The sequence below is a fragment of the Neomonachus schauinslandi genome, chromosome 6 (genome assembly GCF_002201575.2).
Source record: "Neomonachus schauinslandi chromosome 6, ASM220157v2, whole genome shotgun sequence".
NCBI lineage: Eukaryota > Metazoa > Chordata > Mammalia > Carnivora > Phocidae > Neomonachus > Neomonachus schauinslandi.
Genome location: NC_058408.1, coordinates 138,523,275 through 138,539,949, shown reverse-complemented (window position 1 = coordinate 138,539,949; position 16,675 = coordinate 138,523,275). Strand labels below are relative to the sequence as shown.

The 16,675-nt window shown below is 41.3% G+C and overlaps 1 protein-coding gene across 3 annotated transcripts in view; it reads left to right on the top strand.

Annotated features, from left to right (window-relative positions):
* The window catches only part of ABLIM1 (actin binding LIM protein 1), a 219,815-nt gene that overhangs the window by 184,636 nt on the left and 18,504 nt on the right, over nt 1-16,675 (top strand). Inside the window, exons 14-16 of one of the 3 annotated variants that reach the window (XM_044916163.1) lie at nt 9,544-9,648; nt 11,356-11,403; nt 14,192-14,338. In XM_044916163.1, coding sequence (XP_044772098.1) covers nt 9,544-9,648; nt 11,356-11,403; nt 14,192-14,338 — 300 coding nt within the window. The remainder of the gene's footprint in view (nt 1-9,543; nt 9,649-11,355; nt 11,404-14,191; nt 14,339-16,675) is intronic. The other 2 variants (XM_021700172.2, XM_021700173.2) reach the window with 2 other exon arrangements.

Below are 16,675 nucleotides of genomic sequence, written 5' to 3'. Positions count from 1 at the left end.
ATCCTGTACGCGGCCACCCCTCCCTATAGGCATGTGCTGAGGTCACAGAGGCCACGGCCATGACCTTGTCAGAATGACGTGGGGCTACAGGGAAATCGTTGTTCCACAGGCCCCTGAATAGTGAAGGGGTGGCCAGCCAGGGACATTATTTCCCTGAAAGATCATGTCGCTGTTGAGCACTGAAAATTTTCGTCTGTTCCAGTCATGGTGCCAAAGCCAGCAGCCTTTAGAACATTCCCCATTCTAAGTGCTCCTCCTCCTTTTCACAATATATTATGGGCGTGCATGATGCCAGTTATTAGGGCTTATAATTATTTTTTTCAAGATCTATCCTTGTCAGGTGAAGCTGGTGGGGTTCTGACAGCAGGGCTGTGGTCAGTATAGAAAACCTCTGATTATCCACTCGGCGGGTTCTAGATGCCAGGTGATGGTACACGTTGCCTGTGTCTGGGTTTAGTTTTAATGGTCCATTTTCCTTCCAAGATAACGAAGCTTCCGTTCCCCCCCCATGCTGCCACCACGCAGTTCTCAGGATCCTAAGTAGCTCCTCACCACCCAGGGAACACAAACAGGTTTTCCTTCTACAAAGGCAAATAAAATTAAACCGCTAGTGGGAGAAGTTGGCAGCTTAAAAAAAAAAAGAATATGACCCTTACATAGAAGTACTTCTTTTCGAGATTCTTAAAATGTTGGGGCGCCTGGGTGGCTCAGTTGGTTAAGCGACTGCCTTCGGCTCAGGTCATGATCCTGGAGTCCTGGGATCGAGTCCCGCATCGGGCTCCCTGCTCAGCGAGGAGCCTGCTTCTCCCTCTGACCCTCCTCCCTCTCCTGCTCTCTGTCTCTCATTCTCTCTCTCAAATAAATAAATAAAATCTTAAAAAAAAAAAAAATGTTATCTTTTTTTTTTTTTTTTTAACATGTGTTTCAAGGGTTCTGTTTTGTCAGGTGCTTTTTAAAAACAGCTATTTCTGAGTCTAAATGATGTGCCCAGTACTGGCTCAGCAGTAGCCAGTGTTATCCTGACAGAGAATGTCCTGGTGGCCATTCCTTCTCATAAAGCCATTTATTCTCAGAGAGCGACTCTGTACCAACCTGTTTGCAAATTCTCCCCACTTAGCCTCACCCTCAGCAGGTGCGTTCTTAACCCTTTTGCCTTCTTCCTTTTTCAGACTCCTGATTAACGTTCTTTGTTTTCCGCCCCCCTTGGAATGATGATGTTGTCCCTGCTCCTGTGTTAATTTCTGTTCTTCTTTTCTGTTTCCACCTGGCCCCGCCCCTGACTCCTTGCCGCACAGAGCTGCTGTCTCCTGGTGTGCAAAGGTTGTCCCACCTGCGCACCAGCAGCCTCAGCTCCGCCCACAGCGACTCCCGCCCCAACTCCCCCTTCCGACACCACTTCATTCCCCATATCAAAGGTAAGGAGGCAGGCTTCTTCAGGCAGCATCCCGCAGAGTGGAGATTTATTAGCACCCTGGGAAGGCTAATAATGTGGATCTCCAAGAGTTAGCTCCCAGCTTTCAACCTCTCCGCATGCCTGCGTGTGTCGTGACCACACCCAGCATCTTAGAACTGACGTGGCATCTCTCCACAGGAGAAATACGTCATTTCTAAGGGCTCTAGATGAAAAAACAGGAAGTATGTTTAAGACCATTAGATTTATTACCCACCGCTTAGGAAAAAAACCATATATTATCATTTTGTTTTTCTGTGTGTCAAAAGCAAAATATAATATATAGTTGGGGTATTTTCCTGGTTTTGGTATGTGATGTGGCTCAGCAAATCATACCAGCATTGAGCAACAAATATGCGAAACTTGTCTTAATGGTGATAAGCCACTTAACCACTTAATGATACTAAAACGTTTGGATAGTACAAAAAGATCTGTGGCAATGTAACTTAAATTTCTCTCCTCGAGGCAACCCTTAGGGTAATCAATCCTCTTTTGACTGGTCCTGATTTCTGCATGATGCAGAAGAAGAGCTTTGCCTTCTGTTTTCTGTTTCTGCCCCACATCCCTGCCCATTCCCTTTATGGCATCCCCATTGTTTTTCCGCGTTGTCTGTCAAGCTTCTGTAGCAGTCCTCAACCGGGGCTCCTGTTCCCCTCCATGTGTTGGGGGATCCAAGAGCCCTGAAGGGGTGTCAAAGGGGCCATAATTTAAAATATGTATGAGCTCCCAGAAGCATGCTGACTTGTTCCGTAGTCTTGACTTGAACCAAATTAACCAATGACAGTAGATGAAGGAGGGGAGTGGCAGACAAGCACAGATACTGTTATTGGACTTGAGACAGACCTAACAGATTCTGACCCTGTGATCCAAGTGCTTACATCCTGAGCACTGCTACTGAGTAGCCAAAATGTTGTTCTAGTTGACTGAGCTTTCATTTGCAGTCTACCCAAGTAATTTTCTTACTGCTCACTTGGATTTCCAGCAACTGAGTCCAAAAATATAGATGTACTGCACGTAATCAGCATGCCGTTATTTTTATGTGTGCTACTTTAGCATTTTCTATGCTGTAAAAATAATGTTGCTGACATGCTTATTGAAGACACACATTATTTGTCATTGGCGAAGAGATCAGTCTTTTTCAGTTGGAGCAGCACTTTCTAAAATTCTTGACAGATTACTTACAATTATTATTGCTATTTAGTATGGGGGGCGCTTTAGAGAATGTTTATAAAACTGTGAGAAATTATTTAAGAACTTCGGAGATGTATTTTAAAGAGTCTTTAATATAGAAGCCCGTGGCCCAACTAAGATTTGTTTGCTTCTAATATGCAAGAGAAAATAGGTTTTTAATTGAAAAATGTAAGCTGCCTTGTTTGGATATTACATGTTTCATCTTTCCAAAGAGATGCTTTTTGTAGGGAGAAAAATGTCACATGCCCTGTAAAGTTATACACAGTTTGTACAAATAACACATCATGAAATATCAAGACTCACAAAACCTTCTGTCTGTGAGGAGCTTTATGGAGAGTTGGAATGCCCAAATGGACACTGGAGTCCTAGGTTTAAAATATTATCTTTGTCCTGTGCTAGCTGTAGAACCTTGGATTATTGACTTAACCTTTTGAGTGTCACTTGCCTCCCTCATCTGTAGAACCTCTCCTAGGTCATTGGGGGTACATGAGGTCAAGTGCCCTGGTGTGTAGTAAGCACTCAGCTCACCTTGTCCATGACATTTTCCCCCTGGGCACGGTGTCCTTAAAGCACTTTTCATTACATCATCTCATTCCATTCTCTGGTTAAGGGGCCCTGGCCAAGGGCTCACACCTAGGGAGCGCTGCACCAGGACCAGACCCCAGGCCTCCCATCCCCTTGTGTGTTTCAGTGTAAATATACATGAAGGATAATTTTGAAAGCAAACTTCTTTTCCATCTCTGTTTAGCCAGAAAATTGCATTCTTGTTAAGGCTAAGACAGACAGCTGCTTTCAGTCATTTAAATTTTTCCTTTTCAATAGGAATATCAAATAGTAACAAAAATTACGTACATTTGTGTGCCCAAATGGAGCCTTATTAAAAATGTAGATATACAGTTGACCCTTGAACAATGTGGGGATTAGGGGCACCAATCCTCTGTGCGGTGGAAAAATCTTTGTATGAATTTTGACTCTCTAAAAACTTAACTACTAATAGCCTACTGTTAACCCTTACTGGTAACATAAACAGCCAAATAACACATATTTTGTATGTTATAAGTATTATAGATTGTATTTTACAATAAAGTAAGCTAGAGAAAAGAAAAATGTTATTAAGAAAATCAAGAGGAGGGCGCCTGGGTGGCTCAGTTGGTTAAGCGACTGCCTTCGGCTCAGGTCATGATCCTGGAGTCCCAGGATCGAGTCCCGCATCGGGCTCCCTGCTTGGCAGGGAGTCTGCTTCTCCCTCTGACCCTCCTCCCTCTCATGCTCTCTGTCTCTCATTCTCTCTCTCTCAAATAAATAAATAAAATCTTTAAAAAAAAAAAAAAAAAAAAAGAAAATCAAGAGGAAAGTATATTTACAGTACTATACCGTTTACCAAAAAATACCCACATGTAAGTGGACCCATGCCATTCAAACCCACGTCATTCATGGGTCAGAAGTACATCATTTTCTGTCTTCAGACTGAATTTGAACTTTTTGACACAAATATTGTGGTTTTAAATTGTAGAGAGCATTAGGCCAAGAGGGATTAGCTTGACCCTGAGCCCACACGTAAAAAACATCTAATGATCTCTCTCCCATATGCCTATAGTTCGTTCCTATAAAATAGTTTGCATAGATCAGATACAAAATGTAATGTACATAACGGTATATGCTTAGTTTTAAAATCAGATGCGCTTGTTGCTAAACTACGAAATAAATCATGGAGAATTAAAGATATTGCTTTAAAAGCCTAATATAGTTGAATAAGTAAAAGCTGATTCTTCAAGGAATTACTTCTTAGTTATTCTGAAAAACATGTGTCTGTTTCCATGGAAGTCCTCTCCAGCACTTGGAAATTTCAACACGGGGGGCATTTATGGCCATTGGAGAAACACCATCTAAGGCATCTTCAAAATGGAGCTAAGTCCACCATGGCTCTTCATTTAAACATTCACTTTTTATCGTGGAGCTTGTCTTGCAATCTTGGGGCCGTTATTCTTAAAACAAATGAAAGCCAGGCAGCCTGAGGATGCCAGGGCAGGTTGTATGTCCTTTTCAGGAATGTGTAGCTAGAAGCAGGGGGCCCCCTTGCCACTCCGGCAACCGGAAGTGCAGCCCTCCCGCCCTCCATTTCCTAAGTCCACATCCCGGTCTTTTTCTGACGCATGGGCCCAGGCCCCAGCGTTCATGGAGCTGAGGATGCTGCATGCGTATAAAGCTAAGATGCCATTCACGGGCTGTCTCTCTATTCTGCTGGCTTCTCCATCCACGTTCTGTAATGTCCATTTTGTTTCCCGCTGTGTCTTTATTTCTGTTCCCTGAACTCCCCTGCAGCCTCATTCAGTGCTGGTATGTCGTTGGGCCATGTGGACAAGTGCGTGCTTAGATTTGAAAAGCTTTTCACTCTGTTCTGGGCTTTGTCTGTGCTATGTTTGCTGAGTTTCTCTTCCCTCCCCTTTGAAATACTGTTAGACATTATGTTCTGTGTCCACGACATATAAATCAGATTTGTGACCAGGAGGGCTACATATATTAAGTCTCTTTGAAAGGAATCTTTGCTGTTCTGCCGTAGAAATGATTTGCTCTGATGCAAATAATTGACACTTGCTGAAGAAAACCGTAATGCTTATTGAAACTTGAGACAAGAACCAGCAATCCTGAAACTCTGTCATGAAATTCTAGATGCTGCCAACTTTAAGGTCCCCTCAAAATATTCATTTATATTTTGGAATGTAAGCACTTAGAATCCAGAAAACCAGGCAACGCTCCAGCAGGTGCCCCCAGCAGACACATGCTCCGCCATTTTGATTTGTCTTGGGATTTGTCACTTGGGCTCTCGGGGTACCAGAAAGAAGATTGAAAGCAAGGACAGAGCGTTTGAACATATTAAGCACAGTAAGAATCCTGCAATTGATTGATCTCCCATGACTGAAAAATCGGCTTATGAAGCTGATAGGGAAAGAGCTAAAAATGAAGGCTAAGAAATGTACATACGCGGTGGCTTCTCAGCACAGTAGCTAAGATCACTAACAACTGAGAGTCAACCAATACAAGGAAGGACTTATTTAAGGAACAAAATGGCTATGAATGTGATAGATACAATATTCTATGACATATACACTATTATCTGTAAACAGTGTCTACATTTCCAAGCTGATGATGATAATGATGATGGTAAGATCTTCCGTATATGATCTTTCATCTGACACCATACATATTACTTTGCCTAAGTAATGCACTAAGTGTAAAAATAATGTCTTAGGGCCCTCCTCAGTTATTTCCTTCTAGAATGGAGTTAAAGTTTTACCACTTCAAGATAGGGTGTTTAAGTTAGAAAAAGGAAAAAGGACTCATCTTGAGAATTTTGCTTTTTCTTTTAAAATGCCAAAAAATGGGAGCACCTGGGTGGCTCAGTTGGTTAAGTGTCCAACTCTTAATTTCAGCTCAGGTCTGGATCTCAGGGTCGTGAGTTCAAGCCCCATGTTGGGCTCCACACTGGACACGGAGCCTACTTAAAAAAAAAAATACCAAAAATGTTTAATGTCTTTGGTATTTCAAGGGCTAAGAATTTGGTAACTAGCAACAGTACTCTGAGACCTTGTTCCCAGTGAGCCATTGTGATGTGTGGAAATCATATTGTGCAGAATCCCTTAGATGGGTGCGTTGTTGAGTCTCTCTTTGCCTAGTGCTTTAAAATGTTTTGTAGGAGGTTTTAATTGATTCTAGCATTAAATCTGTTTATAAGGACTTGAACATAGTAGTGAGGTTTTTTGTTTTTTTTTTAAAGCAACTAGAAAGATCAGTGGTTGCCAAAATAGGCAGCCAAATAAAGAACTACCCAACAAGAAACAGCATTCAGCCAGAATTTGCCCATCGGGAATTCAGACAGTCACTCCCCAGCCTTTAAGAATCATCACCCATATCTGAGAAGCGATGGGCTCCTACTGCCACTTGCCAGGAGAGCATCTCCATGATAGATTTTTAATACTTGGACAAATGCTAATTCTAATAACCTTAAACCTTTGCCTCCCATCTATGCAGATATTTTTGTGTGTGCATGCCACTGGCTAATCATCATCAAAACAAATTTAATGGCGTTTCATCCAATTAGATACTGTCACCAAATGTGAGAACATTTCCCTGAGATGTCTGATGTTCTTCTACGCATGCAGGAAGGGTAGAGTTGAAGGGCGGAGGGCAGTGTGGTTCAGAAGCAGGAGCATCCAGTGCTCGGCATATGCAGAAAGAGTTTTCAAAAGACAACCTCAAATAAGGCGAGAAAGCTGTCTTTCTAGACCTTCAATTTTGAGAATAGTTCACAAGAAGTATTCTGTTTTTCAATTATGGATTACTCTTGTGAATAAGTTCTGATGTTTACAGGAGTAAAGCATTCCTCTGAAGTGAAATAGTTAAATTGGGGTTATTGAGGATCTAGTGGGAAAGTGCTGAAAAGGAGATGCCATTGTGACCCTGTTGCTCAATACTAGCAACTGTCGGCCTTTATTCAAGAGCAAGGTGAAGGTTAATCCTGCAGTGGTGCTTACTAAATTCGGCCATTAATAGCTCAAGAATTCACAACTAGGCTATTTTCAGTCATTCATTTGCAGACATTTATAAGGCACCTGGTCTTGGCCAGGCACTATGCTGAGCACAGAAAGATGAAGGAGACCTAGTTCTAATTCAGCCTTAGATTTAAAACAAGATTTACTTCTACATGTAAACCACATTCTTCCTTCCCCTGCTTGCCTCTACCTGTGTCTTTTCGTTTTTTTGAGATGTGAACTAGTTATTTCTCATTAGAAGAGTGATAATAAATGAAATAACTTTTTTAAAAAAATTAATCTTTTAATAGATCGGCAGCTTGGGGCAAAGCATCATAATTTTTAGAGGCTAATATCTGATTTAAATAGTAAAGTCTACATAATAATGTATTGGAAGCTAGACGTGAAACTGACTCTTGAGGGAAAAAAGAGAAAAGCTTCAGAACACGATAACCAAAAACCTGGAATCTAAACTGAAGCCAGAAACAAATTCATATCTCATTTGGAAGATCTTGCTGCCCATTCAGTATAGATGCGTGCTCTGGTTAACCTAAAAATACACATATTGAGAAATTAAAACTGTAGTAAGCGTGTTATTTTAAAACTCCAGCAATTGATATCTTTTATACTTTGTGGGCCAGATTTAGAACAGCTTGGCTTACTTGAAGAAATCAACTCATGCTCTGTTCTCTGAAGATCTATGATTTATTTCATATTGTTAGCATTAATTGATAGATAAATTACACTTTATGAAAACTTACAACTTTTGTGCTTCAAAGGGCACTGTCAAGATAGCGAAAGACAACCCACGGAATGAGAGGAAGTGTTTGCAAGTCATCTATCTATCTGATAAGGGACTTATACCCAGAATATATAAAAAAGTCTTATGACTCAGGAACAAAAGCAGTCGCACTATAGTTCATTAACTTCTGATAGTCCCCTACACCTTCTGGTGTATTCTTTTTTTTTTTTTTTTTTTTAAAGATTTTATTTATTTATTTGACAGAGAGAGGTAGAGGCACAGCGAGAGAGGGAACACAAGCAGGGGGAGTAGGAACGAGAGAAGCAGGCTTCCCACCGAGCAGGGAGCCCGATGCGGGGCTCGATCCCAGGACCCTGAGATCATGACCGGAGCTGAAGGCAGTCGCTTAACCAACTGAGCCACCCAGGCGCCCCACCTTCTGGTGTATTCTTGGGGCAGATGTTTTCTCAGACGTGAGGCAGGAGGATACTTTAGGGCAATAGCTGATCTCTGACAGCCCAACACAGGCCTCAGTTCATCCTGATCGGAAGGGAGTGACATTCGCCTTGGCCACACTCAAGGCCAAGTGTCAGCTAGCTTCTCTGGCCCCTTCCCTGTTCTCTCCTTCAAGAACACCGTGCTGTCCAGCCACAGTGGCCAGGACTGTTGTTCCTACACACCATGGCCCTTCATTCCTCAGGACATGCAAGCCCTCTAGAGTCTAGGCCTGCTCACACCTCGGCCCACCCACCCACCTGGTATATTTACTCCTTGATGCCCTGCTCAGTCTAACATCTTAGCTCTCTGAAAGAATTGATGGCACTCTCGCCTGAGCAAGCATGTCCATATCATAGTCTGTCTCCTTAGGTAGCTTCTGAGACCCACCCCCCTCACGGGCAGGGATGACATCTCATTCATCTCCCTGTCCTCAGTCATAGCTCAGTGCACAGCCATGGTAGATGTCCGGATTTGTTTCACAGATGGAATTGTTGGACTGGGTGGAGCCTCAGTGGAGCCTTGGAAGAGGCAGGTGGCGAGAGGTCCCAAAGTCCCTGGGAGAAAGGGCCCGACTGTATGGGGTGTATTGCACAGTGAGGAAGCAGAGCATTTGCTTCAAGTGCAGGCACTTTGCATTGCTAAGGGGAGGGACTAGGTGATCTCACAGGCTCCCAGACATAGCCTTCCATTCAGAGAAATCTACTCCAGCCTCTGCCATCATGCCCGAAAGTGACTGTTACTTGGGCTTGCATATCCCGCCCCTTCACATGCTTGGGATTTAATGTCTGACAACTGACCCTGAATCATTAGCAAGTGACCTTCCGTGACTCTTAATGTACTTTCCATCTAATCAGTTTGCTGCCCGCTCACAGCCTTCAACCGCATGCCATTGGAATGACTCCTCCTACCGCTAGCTGCTTTTAACCCAGTTCCACGCAAACTCAAGGCTCTCCTGCGGAAAACTAAACCTTATATCACCTTGTGAGCCAAGTTGATAAATTGAGTTTGTTTCTTTTGTTTCCCCTTTTGGATGTACCTCCTTCCGGTTTGTTTTGAATTTTTATTATGCTTGCTTTGTTTTCTTTATTGCTGTCCCTTCTCTTATTTTGTTTTCTCCGTTCTTCTCATTGGAGGCAATGAGCCATCCAGCGGCCGGAACTCCCCTCTCCCTTACCGGCCAGACAGTCGTCCTCTCACTCCAACCTATGCCCAGGCCCCTAAACATTTCCATGTTCCAGGTAGGAGCTGACACGGTCTTTGTCTGGGTGTCCTGTCACGGTGTAGAATGTAGCCCTGTTACCTGTCTCGTCTCATTCCTCACGCTTTCTTCATCAGGATGCACACAGTCGACAAACCCTAAATTGCACGATCTGACCCAGAGGGCCTTTCAGACGTTTGGGATGTGAAATGTCAAGGATTGTATGGAAGGTTTAAGTTTTCTCAAAATTTTTTGAAGGGGGGTGGGAAGCAGAGAGTGAAGGAAGGAGGGTTGAGTTGCTTTGTTTTGTTTTTATGAAGATTTTGATTTTACCTGTATATGAGTGCCCTTTGAAGTTATCTGTGGTTTGGTGTCATTGACTAATTATCACAATGACAATCTACTTATCTTCTCATCCTCGAGAATGAACCACAGCATCTCTCAAGAGTACTTCTATTTTTTTCCTGTTTGTCTCCAGTGTGGAGATTCTTTCTGTGGACTTTTCAGAGAAGTATAAAATTGGATCAATTGGTTGGTCCTTCTGCAGTGTATAACCAACTGACTACCTTCTTAGCCCACAAAGATATCTTGCAATTTAGGCTTGGTGCTGTAAGCTTTGCTGAAGTCATAAGCATTTGCTGTCACGGTACAAATAGTAATTTGCCATCAAGAACTGGAAAACTCAGAACCCATCAATATTTTAATGTTTAGGTCAACTCAATTTTTAAGGGCAAGATTGGCTATCAGAGGTCACGATTTTTTTTTTCCATTGGAAGTACATTGTTTTGTTTCTTTTAAGCTCCTGAAAGTGGTTTAATAAATTACCTATTATTAGGACACATATTTGGAATCTGTAATAGTTTTTTTTCTTTTGCATTCCAAACTTACCTAATAAAACAGAGGAAAGTTCAGTGAGATTTATACCGCTAAGATAGAACTGCCTTTTCAAATAAAGCTTCACTGAACCTTGAAAATCAGTGTTGTACATTTGCAACCTTTTTGCGTGAAGAATGCCCCCACCAAGATACGGTGCCCAAGATTTGGGGGAAGCAGACCTTTTGAAATTTCCTGAGTATTTGCAGTCAAAGCAAAACTGTAGCATTATCAAATGGGGTCCTGTATAAATAAATGAGTAACATTCAGCATCTCTTTTCCTTTCTTTCTTTCTTTTTTTTTTTTAATAAATTTGACCTATACGAGTTAGGATCCTCTCAAACATTCTGTCAGCACATCAGACAAGCCTTGCACATAAAAACTGTTTCTATGTTTTAAAAGACTACTCTTAATTATATTACATTGCTTTTCACTGTTCCACTCATTAGTTGAAAAGAAATTGAGCCCCTGGTATCTACTGCGAGCTCAATTTCTAGACAGTAGCAATTTGGGGACCTTCCCCAAACTGGTTATGTCTTCCTCACCACTAGATCCCGTCCTTCCACTGCTTCCATTTCTTCCTGTTTTAATCACACTTTTAGTGAAGTATGTATTTGCAATAAATGGCTCATGAATTAGTTACATCTCTATATATCCTAAGATGTATTACAAAGGATTCCATATCACTTGTCTGTAGTAATTCACTCATTCCTGGAACTTCTTCACGTAACTTCGATCTTTGTAATACAAAAGTTAACCTTCCGGGTTGTTTTTATTCAAGAGTCTTCAGTTTGGTTTGCCTCTCGGTTGATCTGTTTTTCCCATCGCTGAACCGGTTCCCATAATCACACACCTTTGCTTTTCATTTCCACAGATCAAGGGATCAACATTTACCGAAAACCACCTATCTACAAACAGCATGGTAAAACCCGCTTTCCTCCGCGTAGCTTTTAAGTAGCGGCGCCCGCTGAACTTTTTGCTGTCCTCTGAAAGGCTTTTCTGCTGCTGCTTTTGAGAATCAAACTGGGGCGCCCAGCGTATTATAATAGCCTTTATGGGTTCCTAAGATGAAATTATTGTGAGATTGGTTTTCCTAGAAAGAGAACGCTTAGCTTGGTTAGGAAGCTCCCAGTAATTCACAAACACCTTTTTTTTTTTTTTAGCATCAAATAATTTAACCAGCCTCTATAATAATTTGGATGAGCTTCTAATTAGTTTAATTAAATTCATGAAGGCCAGCTACCTAGAAAAATTAACTGGACTAAGCCTACATCAACTCGACTGTCCAATTCCCCAGTTTCTTATGGGCATGCAGATGTCTATGCCTTGGGGTGGAATGGACAGGACACACTCCAAGTCCTGGCCTTTCCCTCGATGGTTCTGTGATATCATGGACACAATTACTCTGTCCCTCAATTTTCTCATAGGCAACAACCAGTGAGTTAGGCCAGCTTGTCTCTGAAATCCCTGCAAACTAAAATCCCTAACGTGGATTTATAATTGTGTTTTCCTTTTCTGGAAATACAGAATTTTTAAACCCAGGAAATCACATTACCATAGGTAAATCACATTTCCCTCCACCATTTTTAGGTCTCTATAAATTAGGTGCTGTAAATCTTTGTGAATGGATAGAAAGCCAATACTGGTCTTCAGGTGATTTCAGAAAATCATACACAAAATGTGCCTGGAAATTTGAAGGCTGCCTTTAAAAAATCTAGTTGACATTAATGAGTCCTTAAGGATTAGGATGACATCAAAAGCCAAGAAAGTGGAAAATGCACAAGGAAAAAAATTTAGGCCAATATTCTAGGGGGAAGAAAGACAATGTACATATTGTAATGGTTCTAGAACTGTGATTTTTTTTCTTTTCTTTTTTTTTCTTTTTTAAGATTTTACACCATGTGCTTGCTTTTTTTTAAGTTTGTTAACATTGTTTTTGTTTGTTTTTTTTTATGGTTTAATGTCTTCTCACCCACTCATTAACATGTGAATGTTTACTGACTTCACCAATTCTAATGCGTAAGTACTGCTTGAAGTCATGCTTTTTTTTTTTCTAAATTTAGGAGTGAGACTCCAAGAGTTTGGTTTATCAATGTAGAAACTGTTTTTATTACTAAAATCTCTAAGGCCCTGCCTCTCTAAGCAAAAGTAATCAAATAATTACGATTTAAAGAGAGTAGATCGTGTTAGCTTATTTATTTGAAAGAGACTGGCTTTTTTTTTCCTGAAATGCCCCCTGACTTGACTCTTTCTTTGTCATCATTAAGAGTAGCTCAATCAGAGTGCCTTCCCAAAGGACATTGTGCGAAAGAGCAGTTCCATGGGATAGAACAAGATGGCATGCCAAAAACGGGTGTCTGGGCCCCGAAGCATTTGGAAAATGCTAGATTTAAATAAAGTCACACTTTTTTCCTTTTTTTGTAATGCAGAACGTCTCCGTCTTTCATATGCTAACCCATGTTGTCCTTCTTTAAGAAGAAGGTGTCCTTTGGAGTGTTTTCCAGGCTGAATGTTTAATTTTTTTCTCATGAGGTTAAAGAGTCAGAGAAACACTACTCCATGCTTGGCCAAGACTTCACCCCTTATGAGTCTATAGGGTGACCTTGGTCAAGTCGCTTCAGGAAACCGAGACCCAGAAAGTTACTACAAGAATGGGGAATTTGAGCTGAGGTTCCAAAAAAATTATTTCCAGATTTTAAAATATGTGAGCCCAGGAAGCGGGGAGAGTTTTATTTAAAGCGTTCTAACTCTATTTTGAAATGTTTAGTTACATCCCAGGCCAGTCTGCCAAATTAGCCAGAATCAGGGTCTGACCATTAAACCTGGTTTGTTTTGTTCCAGCTCTGTGATTAGATTTGGAACTCTAAGCCAGGGACTCCTCTAAGCAGAGCCATCAAGAGCCCTGTGAACTAAGGTCCTTGCTAGTCTGGCTTTTGTTGTTTTTAAAGTTGGATGACTCACTTGTATGTGCAGACCCTTGAGGAAAACAAGGAGTGTTTTGCATATATAAGGCGCCATGTTGAATTCCTACAAGCTGAGCGCGGATTTTCCCATTGCCATATCTCCTAGGACTCAAGACACATATATAATATGTAAGGATTAGAATGAACTGGACAGGTGATGGCTAAAATGAACAAACACAAATACACAAAGAGACAAAGCCAGCCCTCTCCTGACTGACAACTACAGTCAAATGACAATGTCATGTTTTTAACTTAGTTCTTTAATTTCAAATTGCTAATTCAAATTTCTAATTACTCTTGAAGAGTGTTATCTGATGGAACTTTCTGTGATGATGGAAATGGTCTACCTTGGTGCTTCCAGTATGGTAGCCATAAATCACAGGTGGCTACTGAGCACTTAAAATGTAGCTAGTGCAACCGAGGGATGGAAGTTTAATTTTACTCATTTGTTGGTTTCATTTAATTTAATTAATTGAAATTTAAGTAGCCATGTGTTGCGAGAGCTAGTATTGGACAGCCCAGCTCTGGAACAAGGCATTTCAGATATCGAATGAAGTTTTGCTCCCTGCAGAACATAAAGAAAAGGAGTTGTCACTAGGCACCACTGAGTGGCTGGGCAATTGATACTGGTCATAAACAGCTTTCTGGAGTTGAAATTTTTGCCAAAAAACAAGAAAACTGTGTAAGTGGGTTGTACCACCATGGCCTTGCAGACGGATAGCTAAGCTCCCCCTGATTCCCACCTAGATGCAGCTGCCTTGGCAGCCCAGAGCAAGTCTTCAGAAGATATCATCAAGTTTTCCAAGTTCCCAGCAGCCCAGGCTCCAGACCCCAGCGAGATACCAAAGATTGAGACGGACCACTGGCCCGGTCCCCCCTCACTTGCTGCCGTAGGTATGCAACTACTACAGCTAAGCCCCATGGACAAATTGGTAGGAGATTGCGAAATGAAATGCTTTCCAAATATGCAAGAAAATGTGTCCTATTGTAAAGACTTTTAAGAAAATATGACGAGAGGCAGAGAAAAGCACTGAGGTAGTAGACACATGTGTGCAAAATGCTTCAAAATTACAAAAACCCAATCACCAGAGCCTTGCTCTAACCAACCCACTAAGAGGCAGACAGAACTGGTCTAAAACAGATGGTTAGCATGGACTCTCAAGAGTTATTACTGCAAAATCAGTAACTCTTGAAGCGGTTGAACCAGAGCCTCCTGCCAAGAACATTGTTCTGTCTAATTAGAGTCTGATGGGCGGATTTACTGAGTGTCCACAGAGGCGTGACTTCTTTCAGTTAAACTTGTTTTAGACTACTTCGGGGTTGTAATGACAATTCTCTTAACAACCAGTCTTAACATAGAAGCCCTTGCACCTTTCTTGCGAGATCATATTCTCCATCACTAAGAAGGGCTGACACAGAGTCACAGATGCTCTGAAATACTACTCGTGTAAAGCTATTTGATTTTCCATCTATCATTTCCATGAAGTCTGTGCTAAAATGTCATATTTGAGCTGTTTCATTCTTTGCTTTGAACCACAGATCTTTGCTTTAGGACTGTGTCTGTGTTTTTACTGTTTTGTCAGTTGTGAAATCATTTGGCCTAAAAAGTCATATTAGCAAATTCAGAAGCTAATACTGAAAATTGAGTGAGTCAGCTTTACAAAGATATAACTATCTCATCACATTTCTGTTGACAACCTTTTAAAAAAGGCCTTCAATTTTCCAAATTTCCACATTTTCTTCATCATGCTTTTTCTCAAGTTATTTTCTGGAATAACTTTTACAAACAATGTAAGTGGATTTTAAAGCAATCTATGTTTATCCAAATACTTGAAGGAAAATCTACTTCCCTGGGTTTATGATTTGCAAGTACTCTATTGTGTTGCCTTAGGATTTATCTGATTCTTGTAAACTTGTGTCTTTTAGTTTTTATTAGTGGAGATTAAAGAGAGAGCATTCACAGTGACATTTATGATTTTAGGAACCAAGAATCAATCATCAGCTTTTCTCGGCCATACTATGCCCCATAAGCAGTTCCTGGAGCCTTTGGGGTTCCTAGTTCAGTCTTGCTGCTTCAAAGGGGCATAAACAGCTAAATTTAGGGGAAAGGTAGAATTAATACTTTGTTGTTAAAATCATCATCACTAAATGGTTTAAAGCTTTTTGGGTTCCAAAATGAAGAAAAATTCTGGCCCATTAATCAAAATGATAAAAACTGAGACCATTAGTTCAAGTTTATTTTGATTAGATTAGCAAGCTTTCCTGTTTCCTCCCACAGCCAGATTAATCCAAGCAATTTAGGAAAACAATAATTATCTTAATTTTACAACCATTCAGACAGATTCCTCCCTTTCACTCCCTGACTCCCCTTTTCCCAGAAGCTTAAAAACTATAAACGATCTGCTAGATTGGACTAAAACAACTCACTTTTTAAGGGTCTTAACACTATTCATTGACCCATCAGTATAAAACTGTTTTGTGACCATTTTTTTCAAAGGACTGAGGGAAAGAAACATTAGAGACTCGTCTCTTAAAATAAAAATAAAAGGGGCGCCTGGGTGGCTCAGTTGGTTAAGCGACTGCCTTCGGCTCAGGTCATGATCCTGGAGTCCCGGGATCGAGTCCCGCATCGGGCTCCCTGCTCGGCAGGGAGTCTGCTTCTCCCTCTGACCCTCCTCCCTCTCATGCTCTCTGTCTCTCATTCTCTCTCTCTCAAATAAATAAATAAAATCTTTAAAAAAATAAAAATAAAAATAAAAGCATGCTTCTTAACCGATTAAGGGCAGAAGATAGGGTGACTGTTATGAGGACAAGTCTAAATATTCAGAAAAAGAGAAAACTAGAAGATTGCAAAACGTGTCACAAGGGAGTGACTGTCTTACCTGTTCAATGGTCATGTACATGAATTTGGGTTCCTCCCTGTTTGAAAGCTGACCTCAGGGACATCCAAAGAATAACTCTAGATGCCCCTCCCCGATAATACAGAGGGCTCTGGCCAGTGGCCTGTGGGATGACTTAGACCCAATCATAACAGCTCACGGAGTCCTAATTGAGCAGGTCAGTTGTTAGGAGGCCAAAATTCATGACTTACTGGATCCCACATTGAATTGGCCTGAAACCCGAAACCCACCAGTAGGGCTGAATTGGTAGGCTCTTTTTGCCTCGCGGTGTTCACGAATATTGAAGACCACTGCTGATTTTGCCAGCCGGCCAAGTTGAGCACAGGTGGAC